At 43.5% G+C, this 14897-nt stretch overlaps 1 protein-coding gene across 1 annotated transcript; it reads left to right on the forward strand.

Annotated features, from left to right (window-relative positions):
• Window positions 1-474: 474 nt before the first annotated feature.
• gnb2 (guanine nucleotide binding protein (G protein), beta polypeptide 2) lies at window positions 475-14428 on the forward strand. The gene is made up of 10 exons (XM_012867093.3): window positions 475-1036; window positions 4840-4920; window positions 5026-5064; window positions 5395-5501; window positions 6476-6539; window positions 7986-8148; window positions 9997-10063; window positions 10172-10373; window positions 11248-11464; window positions 13368-14428. The coding sequence occupies exons 2-10, from the start codon at window positions 4864-4866 to the stop codon at window positions 13472-13474; spliced, it is 1023 nt and encodes a 340-aa protein (XP_012722547.1). The 5' UTR covers window positions 475-1036; window positions 4840-4863; the 3' UTR covers window positions 13475-14428.
• The last annotated feature ends 469 nt before the right edge of the window (window positions 14429-14897 follow it).

The following is a 14897-nucleotide window of genomic DNA, read 5'->3' on the forward strand; positions in this document are numbered from 1 at the left end:
AAAATGACGATATGGATCGGTATTTTCCTTTTTGCATCGATGTAATTGGATCGTTACAAATTTAATCGATTTATCGATGTGGATGGCTGTATTGTCACTCTCCTGGTAAATAATTTAGGAAACAAAATGCATAAATTTCATTGCAGTATGACACATTGGCAATATTTCAGTGAGGGGACAAATACTTTCCCAAGGAACTGCATCTAATTGAATCTATGCACAGCGTTTTTGTTTATTTAGGCTTATTTAGAGTAAAGGTTTAAAATGTAGAGAGGTTTTTTTTCTCTCTCTCTCTCTTTTGGTCATTGTGTCTGGAAGTCTTAAATATTTCTGTTAGTTTCTCCTGTGAGGAGAATAAGGGAGGAGGGGGTGTGGGGGGGTCCTCAGAGGTATATTGTGCTGCAAGCATTCACGTCTTCTGACTGTTCACAGGGAGCAGTTTGCAGATTTATTTTGTGTCGGTGCTCCGGGTCTGAGGCAGCTGCCCTGGCAGAGTGTCGGAAGAGGGAGGGAGGAGGCAAGCAGAGGGAGGAAGGAAACGGGGATAACGTCACGAAGACGCGGAGTAAAACGGGCTGAGCAGCGCTTAATGGACGATCCTTGATGCGGGCCGGAGGAAGGAAAAACTGGGGCCAGCTCTTTTGATTTATTTTCCCCCTTACATCAGACGAGGATAACAAAAAAACAACAACAATGTTTTTCCCAACCTTCCGAACGTGAAAAGGTGCGCCGCCGTCGGGAGAAGGAGGGGGCCCAGAAGAAACAGCAGCAGCAGCAGATTTGATCCTTTTTATTCCTACATTTTTTTTTTTTACCCCCCCTCCTCCGGAGCTCCACCAAACCGGAGAAATGGAAATGTGTGGAGCCCTCCTCCGTTCGCCCGTCCACTGATCGTGACACACGGAACTTTTGAAGGAGGATCGGCCCCCGAACGGCGTCTTTAATGCGTGAAAAAGACACGCATTTCAACCCTCCACGGCTTTTCGGAGACGTCGCTCTGAGTGCTTTCTGAAGCCCCCTTCGGGAGAATTAACAGGTAGCCACCCTTTATTGAACAGCGCCGTGACAGCTGCCGTGGGTCAGCCCGCTCTGCGTTAAGATGGCTGGCTGATTATTTAAGATCAAATGTGGGCTATGGCACAAACGATTACAGGTAGATTCGTATTTCATGGCCACAGATAGATGGGGGGAAAAAAGGGGGGGGGGGGGGCATAGAGGGGGGGAGGGAGAGAGAGAAAGAAAGCGCAATAGTCTGCATCCAAATACATCCCCCGTGATGCGCGCTTGTCTCTTTCCAGTAGATTTGATTTCTGGCCTGCATCTATCTGCATGCTGCTGCACACGCATCCTTTTAGACCCTTTTCTCCCCCCCCCCCATCTGCTCCACCAGACATGCAGCAGTTAAACGGCTCTGCACTCCTCTCCGAGCTGCAGATGTGGCCCTCCTGGTAGCCCAGCATCAGATCAGGGCATCCGGAGGGGTGGGGTCCACTTACAAGCCCTGTGAATTCCTGTCATCTTGTGTTGGGTGGTTGGGTGCTCTCAGAGGCTAGACCGCTGAGGGGAGGCTCGGAGCCTCCTGTCCTCTGCCGGGCAATGCAACCGAGCGCAAGCAGGGGGCCCGGCCGCCGCAGCTCCACCGTGAATCCCCTCGTCCGGGCCAGTTGATGCTCACAGGCAGCTAGCCCCCCTGAGCGTCTGGCTCGACTCATCCGGGGCCTGATCTCTGATGTGGCCCTCCTCTACCTCCTCCCTAAGTCTTTCTCCTCCTCGTTGGCTAAACGAGCAGCTGTGCCAGGAGCCTGAGCCCCACGATGCACCCCTCCTTTGGCTTCCATTTAGCGCTGTGATCCATCTGGTCGAAGGGCCCCTCCAGGGAGATGTAGCCTACTACAGCTAAACGTTCCTCCTCGCAGTGTCGGTACTGTGTCAGCTGCGAAGGGGCTCTCGTTATCCGTACGGTTGCGTATACACAAAGACCGGGGACCGGAGCTGGGCCGAAAGGGTAACGGGGGCCCTCAGTACGTGCTTTATTTGGGGCCCTTCTTCCAGTTCAGCCAGACTCGTGCATTTTCTGCCCTCATCTGAGCGGTGAGGTGTCCAGGACCGACCTGCTGACTTGCGATCAATAGAAAAATCTAAAACCCGACGTGCAAAGTGTTCGCCTGAGGTTGTTTTCCCAGCCGCAAGGTTCCCCGGGCCCTTCGCTCTCAGCCCGTTATCCATTTGATGCATCTCTAATGCCCCGACGCATAAAGCTAACCTTAAACACCAACTGCATTGACGGGCCTGTAAATTATGTATAGTTTGTGATCCTACGCGCGGTCGGAGGAGACTTGTACGGCTGAAAATAATAACACTGCGTGAACCGGAAGGGTTTCGGGCTGTGGTGTCGGGTCTTAGGGTGCTGTTGATATTGTTAATCCAAATAGAGATAATACAGCAGTGGCCTCCATTCCAAAAGATGTTTTTTTCTTCCCCAAAAATAAAATTATTGTTAGTTTGCAACAGTAGACTAACAAAACCCAACTAAAGCCCCATAGTCCTCAAATCTTTCCAGTTAACTCACAGGGTTATATCTGTCTGGTTGTCTAAGACAATCAACAACAGGTATTAATAGACGCAATTTCTATTCAACGCTCGGTGTTTGGGGGATTAAAGACAAAAATGTATACACCAGAAAAGTACTGAGATTAGAAGGGCCTGAGAAAGACTCCTGAGAGTGAATACTTGTCGTTTGGGTGGCGGAGGTAGAACCCTCACAGGCGTGCCAATGTTAGCTATCTGGAACAAAAAAAACATACTTAAAGGTTTTAACGTTAAATTTAGTTCCAGGTAAGAGCTGCACCACACGTCATCACTGTAATATCCGTGTGCAAGACATTAACGTCGGGTGGTTTGGAATGCAATATTTTGGGGGTTTTATTTGTTTTCGATAAATGCAACATTTTGGATGTCGAGGAGATATTGAGTCTGTCGGGTGGAGTCTCACTGCAGTAGATGCCAACACCCGACAGTTTTGCTAAAAACCCAATTATTACAGGAAGATGACGCCATGGCACGTCACATTTTATCGTTCAGTGGCAATGTCTAATGTCTACCACCATCTTATTAAACAGGAGTTGTTATTTTTTTGTTCGTTTGTTTGTTTGTTTGTTGGGCAAACTTAGTTCAGCCAATGACCTGGCCCTACTCATGAAGCCATCGGGCAAAATGAATAGGACCCCTCCCCCCCACTCAAGTGAAGCCCATAACCCTTTTGGAACCACGGCACCAGTACCAAATCTTTTTAACTGTCTGAACTTGATTGTTCGCATTTATATGCTCCAGGTTTCGTCGTTTGTTTTTAAGCCACCATTTTAATTGAACATATCACTGTGTTTAGCTTCACCCTCACAGTATTCAATTCACAGTATTTATGAAATAAAATAGCAGCGAATAAATTATGGACCAAATGTAAACTCTAAAACTCACTCATCTAGTGCGGTGTCTTTAGGTCGGCCACAAAATCTTAGATCTAAATGCCACAATACTCCAATCAGCTAGTTTCTGTAGCTTTTAATATAAACCCCAGGGAAAGAGAGCGCCTCCTGCTTGTTCCCTAGTGTCTCCGTTTGACACTTTGATGCATTTTGAGGCAATAAAAGATTTTTGAGAAGTCTGTTGATTTGGCTGGCAAAATAAAGACTTCCCATCCAGGAAAATGACTTTGCCACTTTTACAATACTTTTACAATAGTGTACCTTATTGATCCCAGAATTGGGAAGTTATTGAAACATCATGTGGAAACATTTGGGGCCCTTTATATGAAAAAAAAAACAAAAAACAAAACAGGACTTGACAATAGTTGTAAAAACTGTTTTCTTGGTTTTCCCCTAAAACACAGAAATATTGTGCTGTGTTGTTTTCTTAATCTAATTTAGTTCTGAGTTAAATGTCACAAAATTATTTTTAATTCCTTTAAATATGTCAATAGAGTTTAAAACTCAATTATTATACATGTAACTACAAATTTGAAGTTTTAAAGGTCCATTTTATGTTCTTAGGGGGGGCCCCCTGCTGGCCTGGAGGACATAAGCAGCAGCTAAGTTTGCTTTGCCTTGGGCCGGCTCTGTCAGGCTTTCAAGGTCTAACCGTGCTTCAATCAAGAACAGGAGACTGTTGCTGAAAGGATGATGTGGCGTATTCACATGTAGTTAGAGGATCTGTCCTCTGGCAGGAGACTGTCAATAAGGATGACTGTCCCCAGGATTATCATGAGGTCTGACTGAACTGTATGAATCCGGCTTTAAAGGGAATATTCACCATTTATCTGCTGCCTGGTAATGAAACTGGCAGCCGAGAAGTAGCTTAGTCATTACAGATTATTCTCCCCTGTTAAAACCGAAGATGGTTTTGCAGTCATAAACAGATTACAAGTGTTGTTGTTTTTTTTCTCACAGAGGCTTCAGTAAACCTCAGAGATTAAAGTGCTTTGATTTAAGCATTAATGTTCACAAATAAAGTGAAAAAGTGCTTCAAGTAAAGAAATATATATATTTTTTTAATTGTATGACATTTGATTAAGATGACTACTGGATTACTGGATTATGAGAGAGCATCGAACTATGATTATCCCAGATGGGATTATATTGAATGCATGGTCACAGTATACCTACTTATATGGGCTGGAACCAGCCTTGGCTGTCTCCGGGCAGGAAGCTTCATGGACATATCATCTGTCAGCGGCTAGTAGAGAGACAAATAAGGCGAACGGTCATCCAATGTCACAACCCTGAAACACATTTTACTGTATTTAAGTGATGCTTCATGAAATTAAAATAGTTCTCTAAACAACAGGTTAAAGCTAGGACAACTTCCAAAATGAGTGAGCTGGAGCAGCTTCGTCAGGAGGCCGAGCAGCTGAGGAACCAAATACGAGTAAGTTGTTTTTATAGTTAATACATTCATCCATAATGTTAAATTTTAGTTTTTCTAAAAAGTGGTGTTCTGTCTTTGCCCTGCCTGTGATGCCCTGCTCATTAGGATGCCAGGAAAGCTTGTGGCGATTCAACACTCACCCAGGTAAATGGCACTCAAAAATGCCACACTAAATGATAAATGTAATAAATTTATTTATTTAACACTTTTTTGCCATATTGACTACCCAAAGCGGTGAGTAACCTGGGAGGTGCAAGAGGATGCTGGAATTGAACCTATGACTTTCAGATTGCAAGAAAAAACTGCACCTTTCCCCTGAGCTACAGTCGCTGCCACTCTGACTGTATCTGTGTGAAACGCTGGATTTGTTTAAATATTGATGAGAACATTGACTCAAAAGAAAAAAAAAAACGAATCACTATGGAAGAAAAAAAGAAAAATTGTACTTTGGATAAAATCTTTGTTCTCATTTAGATGGCTGCTGGTTTGGATCCCGTCGGCCGTATCCAGATGCGGACAAGGCGTACCCTCCGCGGCCACCTCGCCAAGATCTATGCCATGCACTGGGGTTCAGACTCAAGGTGGGTCTGACACCTTTTATTTTTTAGATATAAATAAAAACTAAATAAAAATGATATATATTTATATATATTTGCCTAGTACAGGGGTTTAGACCCCCCCCTCAATTGTTTTATTTATTTTTTGGTGGGGGTGAGAACAAAGTTATAGTAAAGTTGTAAAATTACGAGAATAAAGTAGCATTTCTATAGCAACTTTACAAAAAAGGAGCAGCTTTCCTACACTGTTAAATGTTAACACTTGTTTCACAAGTAAAAGAATACAAAATCTTTTTAGTCCATCAGCATCAAATCATCTTGCAACCCCCAAGAGGTGTCCTGTGACCCCACAGGGGGTCCCGTCCCCCACTTTGGGAACCCCTGGCCTAGACGACTTCAAAACCTTCATTTTTGCTCCTTTTTCTTAGTCATTCAGACGTAGACCTGCTGGTATGCAAGCCAGTGAGTTATGCTGCAGGATAGTTGTCCTGCTGCCAAACCAATGGATGCTTGTGCTTAGGGTTGAGCTGTTTCTTTTTTTTTTTTCTTTTTTTTTCTTGTGACTGTGTAGATCTTGCAAGAATCGGGCTTGGCTAATTCATGACAGTTTTTTTATTGGCCAAAAGTTACCTTTACGGTTAGTGCTACAGTGTTTTAAATAAAAATAACCGTCAATGGAAAACGGTGTTTTGCATTTATTTGGATTGTCTTCAAAACTGGTTTGATAATCTGAAACATTTTGCTGTGAGACAACAAGCAAAAAAACAGAATAAATCATTAAAGTGTGCAAATGCTGCACAATCTTATGTAGGAGATAAAGCGCGTGTGTAATTAAAGAGTTGATGTTTTAAAACCGTTAGGTCTGATCTAGTCAGGAGTAAATGTTTGGGATAATTGTGATCCAACGTGTAGCCTGGAGTTCACCTGGAATTGACCCTGATTTTTTGCGAAAAAGCCAAAAACCTTTTCCAAACCTTTGCCCGCCTTTGTCTCGGCAGGCTTCTGGTCAGTGCCTCTCAGGATGGGAAACTGATCGTCTGGGACAGCCACACCACTAACAAGGTAAAGTCAGTGAAAAAGCTTTTTCTCGTGAGGTCATAACTTGTCTGAACTAGAAGTTGAGCTGAGTGACTCACCGCGGCTTCCAGGCAGCAACTGGGAAGGTCTAATGCAGCATTAACCGTTGCTTCAGAGGTGATTTTCCTGCTGTTAAAGAGAGTATTTTATGCGTTTTCCCCCCTGTTAAAAACCCCCGGCACCGCATAGCCTCGTTGCCATGTAAAAGTTTCCTATGAAATGTCCTCACGGGAGACTTTTACGTATAGAAAAGTCTGCTTCAGGACACTTTAAGCTAAACTGAAGTCTCTCGTACATGTTTTTTTTTTTTTTTACCATCCCATACTGACCTGCTTTTTTGGGAGGTGGCTCTTAAAAATTTGAGCATAGTAAATATTTCACACATAGAAAAGGCTTTTTTGTAAAGCCTATAACTATAACAGTTTTTCGGAGCCTTTCATTTCAACCACGATATCTTAGCTCTGGCTGCATGCTTAAAGTTCTTTTGCTGCCTCCGAAAGCTTTTCTTGTTGGATTGATCCAGTTTTAGCTCGATCCATCAACTGATCAGCCTCCCTGTCCCTTCTGAAAAAAAAATAAGCAATTCAAAAGTCCCACAGCATGATGCTGCCACCACCGCGTTTAACCATAGGGATGGCGTGTGGAGGTGGATGTGCAGTGTACGTTTTCCTATACAGATAGTGCTTTGGATGAAGCACAAAAACCATAAGTTTGGTCTCATCTATCCAGAGAACCTTCTTCTACTTGTTTATTGTACCGCTAAATGGCATTAAAAATGACTTCTAATGGCTTTCTTTCGTTTGTGGCCATCTCCTTGACGTTCTTCCGTAAAGGTCAGATTGTGGGTCAATAGCTTTCCTATTGACGGACTCTCCCACCTGCGTTGCAGATCTCCTAGAGCTACCATTGGGTCTGCTTCCCTGACAAATGTTCTGCCCGCCCAGCCCGGCAGCCATGTCTCCTTTAGGTTTGCTGTTGTGCCGTACTCTTATTTTCAGACACTGGTTTAAGCGCCGCTCTGTGGGAGAGTTTGAGAACCCTGACAACTTTCTCCCGGACCTGTCTGCTGTGTTCCTCAGTCTGCACGATGCTTCATGATGGAACTTTATTTCAGGGAATCAGATTAAAAGGGGGCTGAATACATATAAATACACCACACCTCCGAGATGTTTATCCGTACAAAGTTTAGAAAAATCATGCATCATTTCCCTCAATTGCACAATTACTGCTTGATGTTGGCCCATCACCTACATTTCCAGTAAAAAGACTTTTTTTGGGCTGCAATGAGACAAATTGTTACAAAAGTCCAAGGGTTATGAATATCTTCGCAGGACACTATAAATGTTGCAACGCAACGCAAGTCACGCACCTGTGAGAACCCCTCCTTTATGCTGACGTTTCATCACGCCATGCCTTCCCTCTCTTCTTTAGATACACGCCATCCCCCTGCGCTCCTCCTGGGTGATGACCTGCGCGTACGCCCCCTCTGGGAACTACGTGGCCTGCGGCGGCTTGGACAACATCTGCTCCATCTACTGCTTAAAAACACGCGAAGGCAACGTGAGGGTCAGCAGAGAGCTACCCGGCCACACAGGTGAGACGGCGTCAAGGATCGCCTCGCCGCCACATCCGGTCTGACTCGGCTTCCTTTGGAGTTATTCGTTTTCACGCGTCTATCGAACGCAGGCCAGAGCGTTTTAACTGCGAATCAACAAAATGGCTCATTAAAGGTATACTATGCAACCGGGGTTGATTTTCCAGCTAGGCTCCCCCCAGAGGGCGAAAGTAAAAGTGCACTGTTGTAAAGATGCTCAGCTGTTCTGGTTTCTCCGTCAAGCCAGGCGCGGTTGTTTTGAGCTTAGCAGACAGGCGAACGCAACCAAAAGTGGAAAAAACGGCAGTACAAACAATGACTAACACAGTGAAGGTATGAACATCAAGCTTCCCGCAGCGCTATCTTGGTGAGGCGGCCGCCTCGCCAAACTCACGCTACCGCCTCGCCAATATTAAAAAAAAATAAATAAATAAAATAAAATAATAATTTAAAAAATAATAATAATAATATTAAAACTTGATATACTTGCATGTTTATTTGACGTTAACACGCGGTTCTTTGTTGTTGATTTCGCGCGTGCATATAGTGAATGGCAGGGCAAAAACACATGGAGTTCTCACCGTAAAGCAAGACCGACTCTCGCGGTGTTGCACGAGACTTCTGAGCCTGTGGGCGCGGGACGAGGGCTCCTGCAATTGCAAGTACGGTATTTCCCCCAAAGACCACCAGGGTGGCCGAGAAAACCTTTGTTGGACCTGAAATGACTTATTTAATCATCCAAAACGGTATGGAACACATTAATTAACTGAAAAATGTTGCATAGTATGCCTTTAATACATTAGATATTAGGATTTGTACTTTAGTGTTTAAGGGGCAACATTTGCTCCAGTCAAATGTCGGGATAACCTGGGTGGATACAAAAAGCAGTTTTTGTATTGATCTCATTCGCTAAAAGGAAACAAACATAGAAGATCCCAAGGAGCAACGCACCGTGCCCCGTTCTAAAGGAATTATGCAGATGTAGGTTTAACGCGATACTTTACCCGCATGCGAATGTTTTGAAGTTGCCATGCCAGAGTCCCTGCTTTACTCTGATAGAGAATTGGTGGAGGGTGACTGAGAGAAAACCTTCCAACCTCAGCGACTTGCAGCTCACCACCAAAAGTTTTCCGATAATTTTCCTATAGATCATTTAATAACATGCTGAAATACAAATAGTTTGTTTCAGGAAATTGAAACTCCTTTCCCACGGATTGTTTCTTCCTTTTTCAGATGTGTCTGCCTCATTTCCAATCAGAAAAGAAACATCTTGGTTCAATGTAAACAATCTAAACCGAAATCTGCCAGGGTTGTGAATACTTTTCGACTGAACCGCATCAGTCTGGAAAATGGAAAAAGTGGGGAAGCTTCACGGAAGTGGCAGGCCTACTACCACACAGTTGCTCCATGAGGACATTAATGGTAGTTGCAGGCTCAGTTGTGGGGTCAGGGTTCGAGCGACTGGCAAAAATGGCGTCCATGGGAGAGTTCAGAGGCCTGAACCCCTGCTGAACAGAAATAACATAAGGGACCCATCTCACATTCCCCAAAAAACATCTTTATGATCCTGGTGACTCTAGAGGGGAAAAAAATTCAAGGACTGATGAGCCTAAAGTGGAAAGTGCGTTTAGTTCTCTATCTGGCTTAAAACTTAGACGTTTCTGAAAACTAACTACATCCTGCCTGCCAAACACGGTGGTGGCGTGACGGTTTGAGTCATGAATTCTGCTCACTACCAGAAAACGTGGTAGGAGAAAGTCCGGCCACCCGTTTGTGACCTTAAGGACGAGCAAACATGGTTTAAGCGTCAGAAAAATGACAACCCTCTCTTCTTTCTTTTCACCTCAGGTTACCTTTCGTGTTGCCGTTTCATTGATGACAATCAAATCATCACAAGTTCAGGAGACACCACCTGGTGAGTCGCACAGCTCCAAAAGCACGAACGCGCGGCGCAAACAAGTCCTCCGGAGCCGCTCGCTTGTTGACAGACTCTTTGCTCTTTGCCCCCCCCCCCCCCCCCCAGCGCACTGTGGGACATCGAGACGAGTCAGCAGACCACGGTTTTCTCGGGCCACACCGGCGACGTCATGAGTCTGTCGCTGTCGCCCGACCTCCGTACCTTTATCTCAGGAGCCTGCGACGCTTCAGCGAAACTGTGGGACATCAGGGACAGCATGTGCAGACAGACCTTCACGGGCCACGAGTCGGACATCAACGCCAGCTGTGTGAGTGCGCTCACCAAACGGGAAGTAGCGCGGCTTCTGGTTCTGTCTGTACGGATCTATAGTGGGACACCTTTCATGACACTTTCCCCCCCCCAAAAAAAGAAAAGTTTTTCACCGTAGGCAAGACACTCATTTTTCTACCACTATATGCTAAAAATCACTCGTACAGTAACATGGAACGCGTTCACCCCTTCACATTTATAGCATTTTCGCCACATTACAGCCCCAACTGTTCACATTTTATTGGGGATTTTGTGTGACAGACAAACACAACGTAACAAGTGGAATAAAAATGAAAGATGGTTTTTAGATTCTTCACAGATAAAAAAAAAATCTGAAAAGTGTGGCGTGCATGCATTTTCAGCCCCGTTGGACGTAGCAGAACCATAATTTTCACTATTTTCACTATAGAGTTCCTGCAGATATTCGCTCTCCAAACTGATTGAGCTGGAGCTATTTTGCAAAGAAATAGGGGCTGAAATGTCAGCCTTAACGAAAAGCAGGTAGAAAAGACTAAGGGTTGTAATTGCAGTGAGTTTTTTTTTTTTTTTTTTATAGGCCGGAGAAAATTTCAAATGACACTTTCCACCTTATTTTCAAAACTCAGACCGTTTTGTACTTCTCAACGATTAATACACTGTAAACCGAGCATGTGCAGTTGATCTCATACATTTGGAGATTACCGCTCCTGCATATTGCAGATTAACACCATGCCCGATCACCTGCATTTTCAGATGTGTTAAATTAAAAACAATGCAGTGTTTCCTATAAGAGCGTGTTGTAAATACCGGAGCCTAGTTATTCCTGCACGCCGAACGCTTTCGTGTCGATTGCAAACCTTTGTCGCCTAATTCATCCTCGCCTGTTTCCCCAGTTCTTTCCCAACGGAAGCGCTTTCGCCACAGGCTCCGACGACGCCACCTGCAGGCTGTTTGACCTGCGCGCGGACCAGGAGCTCAGCGTCTACTGCCACGACAACATCATCTGTGGAATCACCTCCGTGGCGTTCTCCCGCTCCGGCCGCTTGCTCCTGGCCGGCTACGACGACTTCAACTGCAACATTTGGGACGCCATGAAGGGAGACCGAGCAGGTGGGCCACAGATAAAACTGCTGCGCGGCGCAGTGCCGACGGACACGGGGCGCGGCTTAAAGGTCAGGCGTTGATGCTCAAAGAGACTGAAAAAAAATTCAGCCTCATTTATCGGAACGGGGTGCATGCATGCAATGCACCGTGAGCAAGTTGCACATGGCGGCTAACCATTAGCACCGCTTGTAAAGATGTGTAAAAAAACAATTGGTTAAATTTGGTTTATACTTTTTTTTTTTTTTTTTAGGTTGATCAGAGTTTCTAGGAACTTCTAATTAGGGAACCATGACTTTCTGGTACCTTTGGGCATAAATATGACATTTCTTGCAGTCAATGGGGTGGATGAGGATTTGCCAGGATCCACAGAAAACAGGATTGTAAGAGAGCCAAAAAAAAAAAAAGTAATAAGTAAAATAAGTAAAATCTCAGCGTGAGAGGCTGCCGCAAAACAAAAATTATATTCTGTCTAGATCCAAACTCTGCTTGGAGGGCATGCCAGGAAAAAAAAAAAGCCTATTCCTGCCGTCAAGTCTGGTAAAGGAGCTGTGATGCTGTAGGCCCCATTTCTTTGCCAAGGCCCTTAGCTTAATAGAGCCCAATGCTACGATGGCTTCTTTGAAACGGCAGGACAATTTAAAGAAAAATCTGGTAAAACCGAAAACGAGTAACTGTTTTTTTTTTTTTAGGAAGTAAAAATTACAACAGAAACAAATTAGGACAGAAATGGTTCATTAGACAAAATAAATCACCAGCCTTCTTCCATGACCCATTTCACTTCACAGATCTAAATCTTCTAGAAAATCTGGGTAAGTTGAAGAGATGACAGCATTAAAGGTGACGATCTAGAGCGATTATGAGCTCTCTACTTACTGTCTTTCTTTATCTTCTATATCATTAGAAAATGGGACTGGAAAACAAGTGCTATCCTGTTATAAAAACATGGATTAAAAAAAAGCTTATTTCTTAATAAGAATGAACAGACACATTTTTCAGGGTGAGATTTTGCTGCCACAGTAAAACGATGTTATTTCAAAGCTGCTTTTTTTTTTTTTTTAACACATCTTTTCCAGAGGTGCTGACAAATGTTGGCAAGACTGCAATTTAGCATTTTATTTACCAGCCTGCCAGGACTTTAATATAAAACACACAAGGCTGTCAAAACCCTGCTGCTGAGAGGAAGCAGCATCAGACCAATGAATATTTAATAATCTGCACACAGCAATGATTGGCAACTCGACGCGTACCCGCAAAACCTCCCAGCTCCAACATGAACGGTCCCGTTTATCATTGTTTTTTAACTTTTAAGAACATACGGTTGTGTGGAAACAGCTGAGAACACTGAGCATTATAATAACACAAGTAAATGCCGTTTAATAACATTATTCTGGCCCTTTATAAATGTAATAATTTGTAAGTAATGTTATAACTGATTCTGCTAACTGTAGCTAATAAGAGGTCCCTCAGGACTACAACTTTGTGCATTAAGCTGATCAAATAGATATAGAAGATGGCACGGTCCTCATTTACATGCATAAATGATGCAGAACTCTCCTTGATCATAGGTCTAAGAGAGAAATCTGAGAATTGCCTGTTGCATAAAATTGTATTGAAAATATTTATATGCAAAGACATTTAAATTCATAACATGCATAGAGGGACATCTAACTGCAGTTGGTAGCTAGTGGTCATGTTGATCTACGTGTTGCACAGTTATGTTTAAAAAGGACTATTTTTTTTATGCTACGATGATATTATTACACTACTGCCAAAAAAAAAAAAGTTTATTACATTATTGTAAAGTTATTACATTCTTGGCAGATGTTGGTTGTTGTTAAATGGTTAGTCACTACTTTACACACCTCTTACCTTGAAGATTTGTGTGTTTGTGTGTGTTTCCACCCTGTAGGAGTCCTGGCAGGCCATGACAATCGCGTGAGCTGTCTGGGTGTGACGGACGACGGCATGGCGGCGTGCACCGGGTCCTGGGACAGCTTCCTCAAGATCTGGAACTGAGCCACGCACGCCAAGAGGAAACACGAGCACGTCTAGCATCCCCGCACACACACACACAGCTCCTGTATTGGGACAGTTTGCCCCCCCCCCCCCCCCCCCCCCTTCCTCCTCCCCTGATACTGTATTTAAGATTTAACAGCCAAACTGCAACATTTTACTGTACATATTATAAACAACGTAGGTGCGAGTTTACCCACACAGATACACACACATATCCTGACCCACAATGCTTTGAATACAACAAAAAAAAAAAAACAATCTAATCTGAACACATGCCTATATTACTCACTGCAGACTTAAGTGCAAATCTGTTTATATCAAATGTGACCAAATACAGCTGAAACTTCAGCTGCTCGAATAATAATAAAAAAAAAAAACACACAACAAAAAACAAACACAAGAATCACTGTTACCTAAAGCCTTTTAAACACATCGAACACACTTAAATTCACCGACATTTCACTCGAGAGACACCGCTCCTCCAGACAAAGTGCTGGGAGAAGCTTCCCGGCGAAACGATTCTGCCTTTGTTCACGGCGTAGGTCAGCACACGTTTCATATTCTTTGCCGTTTCCGTGTCAGTATCGTACGACTTCAGCAACGACGGTGTGAGGGACGAATCACACCAGTGCATAAACGCTTCACTGACATGCTGTTCGGGTCATGTTTTATAGATATGTACGCCCCCACATACTAGTTTTTAGTTGAACTTTGCTCCTCTTTTTTTATGTGTTTTATTCATGTTCTCCCCGTGTGCCTCAGATACACTGAAAATTAGCTAATTAATAATCAGGTAACTCCAAATGATCTTGGACGGCGGCGGGATAAATTACAGCATACAGGAACACGTCTACGGCGGCAGAAGCCAGCGTTCATTTTGACTGTCATTGATTATTTGGAAATTACCGTGGCATAAATGTACATAATACTAATAAATAATAGCCTCGCCTGACAGCTACTGTGGTGTGTGTGTGTTTTTTTTTTTTTTTTTGTAACTATGTGTGGTACCTACTGTATTGAAAGCTAAATATTTCTTGCATTTAGGTAAAAGAAACCTTAAAAATAAATAAATAAATTCTGGACTGTTATTGTCTCCAGCCTATAGGGGGTGCTGCAGTCCAGTCTGGATGAGACTTGAAATGATCAGTCACAAGACTGACAGGGTTCCTACCACTGAGCTATGTATTATATAGCTCAGTGGTTCCTACTCATTTCCATGGATAGACAACTTTCCAGAGTTTTCAGTGCTTGAAATTAATTTAAAAATATAACAACGGACACGATGAACGTATGGCAGAAAGTATGGCGGCATGGTTTTAAATATACAATCTGAAAAAAAAAATAAAAAAAATAAAAAGACTAGCTGAAGTAAGGACACAAGCCGGAAGAAAAAGGGGAAACAAGGACACAACGGAGGAAGTAA

This window comes from Fundulus heteroclitus, chromosome 11 (assembly GCF_011125445.2).
Source record: "Fundulus heteroclitus isolate FHET01 chromosome 11, MU-UCD_Fhet_4.1, whole genome shotgun sequence".
Lineage (NCBI taxonomy): Eukaryota > Metazoa > Chordata > Actinopteri > Cyprinodontiformes > Fundulidae > Fundulus > Fundulus heteroclitus.

Coding starts and splice junctions, on each gene's coding strand:
- gnb2 (XM_012867093.3), top strand. CDS start 4,864: ATGAGTGAGCTGGAGCAGCTTCGTCAGGAGGCCGAGCAGCTGAGGAAC. Junction 5,065..5,394: donor GCGATTCAACACTCACCCAG/GTAAATGGCACT, acceptor GTTCTCATTTAG/ATGGCTGCTGGTTTGGATCC. Junction 10,064..10,171: donor AGTTCAGGAGACACCACCTG/GTGAGTCGCACA, acceptor CCCCCCCCCCAG/CGCACTGTGGGACATCGAGA.